The sequence below is a fragment of the Pundamilia nyererei genome, unplaced genomic scaffold (assembly GCF_000239375.1).
Source record: "Pundamilia nyererei isolate P.nyererei 1_Seehausen unplaced genomic scaffold, PunNye1.0 scaffold00003, whole genome shotgun sequence".
Taxonomy (NCBI): domain Eukaryota; kingdom Metazoa; phylum Chordata; class Actinopteri; order Cichliformes; family Cichlidae; genus Pundamilia; species Pundamilia nyererei.
This window is the reverse complement of record NW_005187404.1, coordinates 8,980,897-8,992,517: the sequence shown is the minus strand read 5'-3', so window position 1 is coordinate 8,992,517 and position 11,621 is coordinate 8,980,897. Positions and strand designations below refer to the sequence as shown.

Below are 11,621 nucleotides of genomic sequence, written 5' to 3'. Positions count from 1 at the left end.
CAACACACAGGGAATTATCCAATTAACCTATCCCCACAAGCTGCATGTCTTTGGACGGTGGGAGGAAGCCGGAGTACCCGGAGAGAACCCACGCAAACACGGGGAGAACATGCAAACTCCACACAGAAAGACCCCGGCCTGATGGTGGAATTGAACTCAGGACCTTCTTGCTGTGCGGCAACAGTGCTAACCACCGTGCCACCGTGCTGCCCTAAAAAGATTTCCATCATTCTTTATTTCAAATTTCTCCAAAGTCCAAAGATAGATAAATAAATAAATACATACATACATACATAAAGCACTGCCTCAGCCAGGAAAGCTGTCTGTTATGAGAAGGTTTTAAATTAGGCAGTACAGTGATCTGCAAAAGAGCAAAATCACAGAAAAGTTCTCATCTTGTGCTGTGAATCATATAAATCTGCCACTGCAAATATCAGGAAACAGTTTTTGCAGCACCAGATGGTGATGAAGAGTGACTTTGCGAACTTGGTGATCTCAGAAATCATGTCAGAATGCACACAACTCGCCAATGTTTACCAAACTCATGTTTGTTGAAAAAAAAATGGCAAAAATGGTCATGCATCCAGACACTTTATTTGGGTATTAAGTGGTAAGTCAAATACTCTAGCTGGAAGATTCGTTTGACAGTGAAATTTCAACTGGAGCAGCAGCGGCAGGCTTTCTAATTGTTTTCATTTGAGACTGATCATGGGTGGATTTACTCTAGTTGCAAAGTAAAATAACTGCTAAATCTACTGTAAACATTGCCCCCAAAAATCATCCTGTATGTTACAGTGTTCTAAAAATCCCTCAAATCTCAGAAATAACCTTGAAGAGAAAGTCTTGACCAAAAAGTGACCAAAACTGTAAAGAAAAAGTAAAGTTGTGAAAAACCTGAATTATACTTTGAACTATTCTTTGAGAAGCTTATTGCAGACCCGTTTTGGGTTTATGGCAGCAAACCATAAAGAAGGAAGCCATGTACAGAAGTTAAGTCCTTAAAGTTTTTATCAGACGCAACTTTCAAATCTCTGTGTGGCTTTTACTTGAAGCCGTATTCATACCCTCTAATAAACCTACTTGCTGAAAGCTGAAGCTGGCAGTCATTCTAACTGTGATGAGGAAGCGATTGATGTGTAGCAGCTGCATCCTGTGACCAGCACTCTGCTCAGCCATTTGTCTCTGTCAGCTCCCCCTCATCCCGCCCACCCCTAACATCATCTTGAAAAGCACTGGCAGCCCGAGCCTGACTGCAGACCGCCAGGCCTTTTGTCGCCACACATGGTGTGAAGTGCCCACCCCCACCCTTGCCCACCCAGCACCCCCACAGCCTGCCCTTTTGGTCAAGCCCAGTTTGATTCCTATCCCTTGCTCCAAATGTGGAATGACACTAGAGACGGCAGCTGGTTGGACAAACCTGCTGCCACTGCATCATGGCCATGCCTGAGGGCCCAAAGAAACATCTGCCCTCACAATCGGCGGTGGAGCCGAGCCAGCCGAACATATTCATGCCACCGGACGCCAGCATCACTCAGCTGGGCAATCATCCTCTTCCTCTCTCTTGTCTTTATCTGTTGCTCCTCCTCTTTGTAGCTCAATGATAAGCTATTAGGAAGAAGCTACCCTATAATTTCCCCCCAGCATTGAATGGGCGCCTAAAGGTGTGCTTTGAAAATTAGTGATTTGACCTACTGATTATGCACTGTCAATGAAAGATGGCTTGGTACTGGAAAGAGGAAGGAGTGCAGGTGGTTGATTGAGAAGTAAGAAATGTAGTCTTTCTTCCATTTTGTACGGGTTGGCAGCCTATGGACGTGTCCACATATCTCCTGTGAATGGTTCTCATTCTGTGACAGTGGCACAACTCAGCAGCTGAGCTTTAACTCTCTCTGCTTCACTGATGCTGTATAGTGCCCTTGAAAGGCGATGGGACTCGTACTTTCTCACTAACTATCCATGTTGGTGAATGTGAACACCTTCTGAAACATTTCCAAATGCACAAAATAGCTTCTCCACACAAATTCATCTTTTATTTATTTATTAATTTGTTTCTGCAGCAAGGTCAAGCCACCCTTAGCTGACTCTGTGGCTGTCATCTAAATGAGAAGCAGTCTTCTCATTCCTTGCCAGCCTCCTCATATTTTCAGGATTGGGCCATGAAATGAAAGACACACTTTACAGCCAGCGTTGACTGTAGCAACCTATGACAATAAATGTTTTGTTTCCCTGCACTAAAATGTGACACTTAAGAGCTCTACTCGGACCTTAATATGTGATGAGCTGCATTGGTTTGTACACTTGTGGAGGGTATACAGATAAGTTGCCACTGGACATCATTCAACATAAATTCAAAGCTAACGTATGTGGATTATTTTTGTTATTTGATTATGTCATTTTCCAATTATAACCCTTATAGTATTTGTTTGTTTGTTTTGTTTATAGAAAACATTTGGAGGAGAAAATTCCAAATATTCCCTTAACTGACTTTCATTTTGTGGCCTTTTTAAATCGACTAAATTATTTGAACCCCATCTACATTTGATTATTTTCTCTGATTGAAATACATCCTGTTTTATTGGCCACTGGCCAAAATTGTGACTGACCTGACACACAACTAATAGTTAAAGAGGGAAACGCTACACTGGTTTAAAAAATGTCCAAAATATGGTGATTAAAGCTGCGAATTTTTTCACTTAAATGAACTCGAGTCTTCAATGTGGAAACATAATGCTTGCAGGATGTATACATCCAGTTTCTACTGTTTCGTTGATGAAACAGCCAAACAAAAATCTACCAACGTAACATGAATACAACATCGAGCTGAACGAATGAGGCAAAAAGCTCAATTTTCAATGTTTCACCTAAGTGTAAAATTGTGTCTGAATAACTAATAGACAGGGAAACTACAAACGTGCACCATTATAAACGAAACATTAAAAAAAAGAAAAATGAAATAGGAATTCAGCATATAAAAATAAGTGGTACTCACACATTGATCAAGCACAGCAATGCACTTCTGTCGAATCACATATTTATAAAATGTTCCCGTCCTGGAATTTCCATGTAAGGCAATTATACCATGGTTAAGGAAAGGGAAAGATCTCAGTTACAGTCCTCATGGCAACCTTTTTAATTATGAATCTAACTATACGTTTGTATACCCAGCAGAGACATTTTTTTTTTAAATTTACTGCATATCCAATAATATATGGATATTTTTAACAAATTAAACATAATAATTTTAAATGGAAAATCCTGATGTATAGAACTGCAAATATAACATTTTTACTTTGGGTTTCACTGCTGTTTGAGGCCAATCTACAGCAAAGGTCCCGGTTCAACTTCAGCAAATTTGTCCTACTGAAAAATAGTATTTTTTTCTATGAAACATTTGATCAACAAGGGGGGAATGTGGATTTTACCTTGAAATGTGAGCCCTTTGCCTTACTGTAGACCAGAATGCATTTCATTCCAGACACAATGGAAGTCAGATGGCCCTCGTGATTTATCGTCACCTTCACTACCACTGGATGCCATGCTGGTCCTGTGAAGGCTATCTGGACCATTCAGAGCAGGATCCCATCAGCCCCACTGTCTGAGTTATGGTGACACTTCCAGACCACTGCAATGTTGTAGCAATGAGCCTGCTGGGGATTTATTAAAGCGCAACCCCCCGCCCCCACCCGCCTTTTTCTTTTCTGCTCACCTCCCTGCCCCGTCTGTTCACTGCCAGAAAGGATCCTATCTGTCTATCCACAAACCAGAAACACATGCTCAGCATCTAAGCAGGCTTCAGTCACCTTGACTCGCTTCTGCTAGCATGGTGAGCAGATACACAGAATGACATACAGAAACACGTAAACACACAGCCATGTTTAGGAGGAACTGTCCTTTGGGTGAGTGGCACTGGGATAGCGTGTTTATTCGAGTTTCATTTTGCTTTGGTTTTCTGCAAAAGTTTATTTTCATTGAATCTTTTACCGACGATATGCTCAAACAGATTTAAAAAATCGTACAGTTTTAATTGTGATTTATTTGGAAGACTTTGGGTAATGTTAAGAATACTAATAAACTGATGCATCCCTAAGGAATAATAATAATAAAAATAGCAGATTATTCAAAAAATACAAGTGTATTCATTTGTATTAGTAATATTACAGAAGAAGCTGTAATGTAAATGTAAACTTTAGCTATAAAATGTGTTAAACTAGATTTTATACAGTGAAAATCTGAAGCCTTTTAACTTTTAATTTGTTCAGTCAAAGTAGTTTTGGTCCCTTTTTCATGTTGATTTTTGTGTTGTTGCCATGCTTGAATTTAAATTGCATTTAAATAAACAGGATGGGTGTTGAACAGTGGTTGAAAATCTTTTTAAAGAAGACTGCTAACAGCAAATATACAGGAAAAGGTGGAAATTATAAACAACAGCTACTGTGCTCTGTTTGTTTAGGTTTGAGGCTCCCTTGTTGAAAGGGGGCTGCCTAAAGTTATTGGCATCATAGTTCAGAATGTCAGCTCATTCATTTATATCAGACGCACAAACCACAACCAAGGTAACCAGCATTTTCTCCACAAGCCTCTGTTACAAAACACGAGAGAGGGAAACTTAATGTTTCCTCACTACATCTTGGAATTTACTCCCGTTATTTTTCCCCCTGCCTTTTTTGCTCCCCCTCATCTCGTCCCTCCCCCCTAGAGCGAGAGTCTCCCTGGTTGTGTTGTAGCAGCGCGTTATAAAGCAGAAAGCCTCGCCATTCCTTTCAGATCGGAACGCTCCAACCGCTGAGCGTGCTGTCCATTAGACAGTCAAGACCTGAACGTGCTCACAACTATGACCCTCCTGCTCCCTCTACCTGGATTAACTCTTAAGTAAGCGCTGGTTGTCGCTACCTGGTCCCTCTAACGTCAAGCCGCGGCAGCAGCCTCACCGGCCGATCGATCCTGTTCCCAATCTGCAACTCTCTGCTTTGTTCTCTTGCCATGGGGTTCGTTGTGTCCTTGTTGCCTGGGCAGCTGATGGGCTTGATTGTGCTGTGAAGTGGATACAAGGTGGATTTATGGTCGTCAAAGCCGAAACTACCATCCGAGGGAAATTAGTGGAAGTTTGAGCTCCGGGAGGATGCAGGTGACGTGTTGGTGCGCCGTGTTCCTTCTGACGCCTGCGCTTTACCTGGTGAGTTAGATTTTTCTTCTAGTTCAACTTTTCTGCACTTCGGTTTTATTCTGTCAGGAAGAAGAAAAGCCGTGTTTGTTGTTGTTTCCACACTGTGTGAGGTCTGTTACCCTTTCAAGCGTGCGTACTCCAAATGCATTTACATTGGCGGTGAGACTGGCGACTGTTCGGGGGATTCCACCTTATATTGCACTGCTTAAAGTATAGAAGTGGAATTCAAAGTTTAGATACACACTTTATTATAACTATGGAACAGTAGGACTTATGACAGGTGTTCCTTACGCTCAAATTCGCTGTGCGTAATATGCGCGAAGGAAATTCCCTCAAATATATTACATGGTATGTTTTAAAATTATACTTTTCATTTTGAACAGGTACAAATTGTAACACCTACATGTTCGATTGCAGACAGACACAGCGGTAGAAATGTCTCATGAGGGCGCCCTAACAAACCAAAACTCCCGATCAGTCGGGTCGTCTTACACAAACTGTGGAGCCTCTTAGGCTGGAAAGCAACGAGAGACGGAAGTTGGGAGTTTGGGATCGGTTTTGAGAAATGTGACAAATGAGCTTTTCTGCATACTTTAGAATGATTTCTTTAGCTACTTAATAAATAAATAAATAAATAAATCCGGTGAGCAGATTAAACAACTGAAACGTATTTCGCCAAAAACTAAACACGTGTTAGCTTGAAAAGACGTAATTCAGCTTCGGGCTGATATAATACAAGTCTAGTCATAAGTGGGGTTTTTATTTTGAGATAGCAAGAAAACAAAACAAAACAACAAACAATAAACAACAAACAAACAAACAAACAAACAAACAAACAAACAAACAAACAAACAAACAAACAAACAAAACAATACTGATTTAGGCTCATCTGGCCGCACAAACTGTTGATGATTGTCTACTTGCAAAAGAGCGAGATATAAGCTTTATTGTCGGGCCTGATATTTCGTATAATTTGAGAAAACAAAAAGTGGAAACATAAATTTGATTCTATTTCATTTTTTTCTTCGTCTTCTATAAGTCTTTAATTTAGCCGAGCAAATGCCATAACAGTGGAGTTACATATATATTGCAGACAATATTCCGTTTCATTGAAGCAGAGCATTCACGGGGTAATTTCAGGTTCTCTGAAAACAGCTGTAGTCATTAAGAAATCATCATTCTTTTTGGTTTGTTTGTTTTAAATAAACAATGACCAACTAACTAAACACACATCCGTATTTAAGTAACTTTCCCTTTCTTTGTCCCGGATAATATCTGTGTATCAGTTTTGCGGCGGTATTATGGGTCGTATCCACCCCCCCCCCTTTCCCCAATATACATGACTCGTTTATTTAAAATAAAATAAAATAAAATAAAATATAGGGGAAACATGTTTCGGAGGGGAGCTGGCCAAGGTGCTGAAATCATTGAGCGCACACTCTGAAGCGTACACAGAAACACGGAGACTTCACAGGAAATATAACAGGCCTAAACACAAGATTATTTTAAAATTCAAATTGAAGTGGTCACTGTGAACTAAACTTAGAAGCCTGTGTTGTGTGACCACTTTTTGACACCATTCTCTTCTTGACATTAATTTGCAAGTGGACTCCAATCTTTGGGGAGTACTCTCTGAAATCCCCCCTTAATATTTCCTTGTCCTGTTTCTGTTTCAAATTTTGAGGCATGGTATCAGTTATAGTAATTAAAAAAGATTGTGAATTTATTGTAGAATTGTCACACATTCCACAATATCCATTTTTAAATATTGTGGAATGGTAATGTCAATTCACAGTACAATAAATCCTGTTTGGCATGTTGAATTGAGTATGGAATGAACACACACACACACACACACACACACACACACACACACACACACACACACACACACACACCGACAACTCGGCTAGGATAAGCAGAGCTTATAATAGAGCCCGTTAACTATCAGCCTTATCCACCGCAACGAGGATTAGAGCTGAACTTTGATGGTTTTATTTTGTGTTAAAGGCTCTTGTCTCTGCTTAAGCCTCTTGTCTGAGAGCTGTGCCTTGACCCTGATAACAGCACAGTCTAGGTAAACCGCTGCACATGTAAAAGACACAGCAGGACTTTTACTTAAAATGTCCACTATTTAATTTTCATGCGTCTTATTTCCATCTTATTATTACAATTATTTATGTAAGTGTAGTGTTCACATTGATTTATTTAGACAGTTGTTATGGATAATATTTTGAAGCTTCATTCTGTCTTTCTTTGACACCTTATGAAACGGTAATCTAAAACTATATTTAATTACAGTGCATTCATTTCATTAAAGTGTCATAGTTTCTTCATTACTGTTTAAATATGTCTACACACCCATCCTTATTTTCCACTTATGCAATTCAGGGACCTCACCTATGCCCGTTATTATATTGTATTATATTATATTATATTATATTATATTATATTATATTATATTATATTATATTATATTAATTACACAACCTTTCCTCTTGTGGTAATGATCTTATTATCTTGCTGGAACATTCTATTTATTTTAGTTTTGTCTCATGTTGTATTATTATTTGATGCTGTAGTGACTCTTTTTTGTGGTTGGATGATCTCATCAGTTTGTCTTGTACTTATTTTTATAGTTAATAGATAGAAATTCTGACAACATGAGAGATTTAAGGATTTGAGTCACTGACAACAGCTTAAATACCAAACTGGCCTCGAGACAGGATACTGTCAGACAGTGAGGTCTTTCGGGTCTGTAACTCCCACTGTCACCACTGCTACTGCCCCCCAATCCCCTGCTCCCTTCCCTCTCACCCTTGGGACTAAAGGATGCAGTGGTCCCATTGGCACCAGTCGTCGTAGTCCTATTAAAGTGTTATTATAAACCAGTGCATTGGATCCTACAATGTCAAACTGTCTGTATGGGAGGCAGGAAAGAAAGTCCCACTGTGATGACTACAGCACACCTTACACAGTGTGACCAGCCTTTTATCACTACCTCCACCGTTCTCCTGACCCCCTTCTCAGCACAAACTTCACATCCACATTCCTCTATAATCCCCCCCCCCCCAAAAAAAAAAAACCAAAACAAAACAAAACAACAACAAAAAACCCAATATACTTTCGTTGAGCTGTTTGAAGCTTAAATCAAGAGCGGGCCAGCATTAATTGAATTATATAGCAAATGGATTCTTGTAAATGCCCACATGCTGTGCAACTGAAGATAAATACACACATACACACAAGTGGACAAGTGCATTGTGTGGTCATCAAGTAAGAGCTGCTGAATGTGTGAAGCTTTCCTTTTTCAGTCCAGATGTCGACTAAGTGAACATTTCTCTCAGTTCCTTCTTCAACCTTTGTGCTACTTAGCTTTTAAAGCAGCATGGAGGCGTCACTTTAGAGCTATGAGAGCTTGGCTGCTGGAAAGAGCCAAGTACAAAAGGGCTCAGAGTTCAGTCTCAGATAACAACAATGCAATTCCCCCACTGCTGCTGTTCCTGCCGCTGCCTTAGTGGTCTCAGCTCAGCCCAGCTACCCAGCTCTGTTACACTCACTGGTTTTCATTTAGTGACTCCACTGAGTCTTTAGTGACTAGTCACCAGCTGCTGTGAATTATTTCATCTACATCAGGGGTTTGCAATGTGAAGATTCACGAGGAGGTTTGGATTGTTCGGAAAAACGTTCCATTTGTTTTCGGAGAGGTTGAAGAGTGCTTCTGTAGGTTTTGTGGGAATTTAGTCCTTTATTATTTAGTCCGTTATATAGTCCTTTTGTATTCTTACTGACCACTTGAAGGGCTTTAGTACAAGCCACATTCATGTAGCATTAATATACATCTATGGTCAGTTTAGAATCCTCAACAAGCCAACATGCAGGTCTTATTGGAGAGAACCCACGCGAGCACAGGGTGAGCATGCAAACTTCATACAAAAGAGGTCCCTGCTTGGATTTGAACCCAGGACTTTCTTTCTGTGAGTATTCATCCTATCACCATGCTGCCCCTAACCTTTTATTTGAAATGACAGAAATAAAACCTCGTGTTTTTCATGGCACCAGTCTCAAAGCACACACGTTTTGATAAGCCTTTGATATTTTGATCTTTAGCAGACAGGAAAATTTGATCAGTTTATCACAGTCGGTTTCATTCTTGTTTATAGTGTCTGTCCTTCCAACAATAACACAAATCAGAGATGATTAAAATAAAAATCAGCACTATTTCTTTTTGCTTTGCAAGGTAGATTAATAAATAACTGATTTGAGGAATTTTAAAACCTTTTCCCCACTCCCCACGTTGTTATTTAGAATTTCAATTGGCATCAAGAAGGATAATTATTTTGGTAAAACTGTATTCATTAGAGAAGGTTTAAAAGAATTAGTAAAACTAGATATATCTACCCATTAAAATTTCAAAGTAATCTATGAGAAAAGCAAACAATAAAAATATTCTTCTGGGAAAAAGATAATCGAAGGATAGAATCAAACTGTGATTCAAATCCAGACTTTTTCTCTGTTGTTTAAAAATGAAAATAGAAATAAATAATACATAAAGAAAGCTCGCAAATAAATGACTCACTTTTTCATAATTATTTTCAAGCCTAAATATATCAAATTCTTTATGAATTACTTCATGAAATTTATGAATGACCAATCTAATACTTTTGCCTTACAAGTTTATTTTATTCTACGTTTGAGATATTAGGCCGCATCGGTTTATTAGTCAAACAGGACAGTATTTTCATTTTTATGTCTATCAACCATTAAAATGACATTCAGCAGTGGTAATGAAATGGTTATTGGAGAATTTAGTCTATTTTATATATTGGAGCCAGTTATACATCTTTAAATGAATATCATACAAATCACAAGATCTTGTGATAAATCATTGTTGTTATATATATATATATATATATATATATATATGTAAGGCCCATGCTAAAACAACTAGGAAATAATCTTGGAACCTCATGTGTGGAGTTCACCTTTGACCTTCAATCAGGACACTGCTGTGCGTCTGGGCAGGCAGACTGATTGTGTAGAACTTTAAATTGATGCATCAAGGAGACTCAGTTTTCACACTGCATGAACTGTAACCTCTGTGATCCTGCCTGTGAGTTCCGGATTGTCTGAGCTCAGACAGTTTTCTCCCACAAACAGTCAAAACAGCACTTGACCTTGGTGTTTTACCATAAAGTCAGTGGTAATCGCACCTACTGTGGTGCGTGGAATCGGCACTTAAGTCCGTTGCTTATTTCTTTTCTCTGCATGCACCATCCAGGGATGATTATTCACATCCAGATGAGGGCAAATGAGGGATATGTGCCTTAGATTTGCATCTCTGTTGATGTTAAAGGAGAGAGGAATCAACCTTAAATATTCCCACAACAGCCCCGCAGACTTTGCAGCCATAGAAAATGGTAGTATTGTCAATGTGTGTGTGTGTGTGTGTTGCTAGTGCATTATGTTTGAAATGGTAAGAGTGTGTGATTAATGACTACAGCCTCTATTCTCTGCTCCTTGCATTGCTCCAGATTTTCAATCGTGTTCGCAGTTCAAAGGTTAAAGCTGGAGCTGATCGTTGAAGGGTGTTGTTCTGAAAAATCCAGCCCTGCTTACGACCTGGGTTTGATCCTGAGGGAAGCCTCAACCCACCCCCCACCCAGCACTTGCTCCCCTCTCCACATAGAGCAATCCTTTTATGGCGAAGTGTGTGACACCTTGATAGCAGCACTTTGAAGCAGCCCATGAAGCAAAGTGTTTCTAAAGGAAAGAAGGGACTAGATAACCTCATTCCACCTGCTTTACATATCCAGGTATTCATGTAACTCTGGAGTCTGCCATGTGTTTGGTTCATTGCAGCTAAAGAGATAGCACAAACCTACAGCACTCAAACTGAAAACTGTTTCACTTGGGTTGATTCAGATTTGTTGATGGTTTTTTGGGCCCAGCATCCAGGAGCTCATGTCACAGAGCTATAAATGGTGAATACAGCATCATACCTGTTTGTTAGATGCATCTCTTCTGCTGCCAGGTCATTCACAGTAGAAAAACAACAAAACAAGCTGTTAATGGTTTAATAAAATCAATGCGAAAACAAACAGCAGCCATGATGACCAGTGAAAGATCTGCATGTACAGAACTATCAATTATTTAAAATAAATGTTTCAGTTTCAATTTCAGTAGCAAACTGAAGTCAACATTATTCGTTACTTGTGTTATATATATGTATATATATACACATACATCCTTGAGCACAGGTCTTCTGCCAGAGGCCTGGCAGCTTGAGGGTCCTTGCTCTTCCAAGGCCAGTGTTCTTCTAGACAGAAATCTCGGATGAAAGCAGGAGAATATGCAATGAAAGCAGGAGCATATGCAATTTGGTGTGTCATTTTTACTATTATTATTATTTATTATATTATTATAATAGATTAACTTTATCTATACAAATGATTTA

General features: G+C 39.3%; 1 protein-coding gene across 1 annotated transcript in view; it reads left to right on the top strand.

Annotated features, from left to right (window-relative positions):
* Nucleotides 1–4,732: 4,732 nt before the first annotated feature.
* The window catches only part of nxph1 (neurexophilin 1), a 77,597-nt gene continuing 70,708 nt past the window's right edge, over nt 4,733–11,621 (top strand). Inside the window, exon 1 of the mRNA XM_005720894.1 lies at nt 4,733–5,173. Within this exon, the coding sequence (XP_005720951.1) occupies nt 5,120–5,173 (54 nt within the window). The 5' untranslated portion in view covers nt 4,733–5,119. The remainder of the gene's footprint in view (nt 5,174–11,621) is intronic.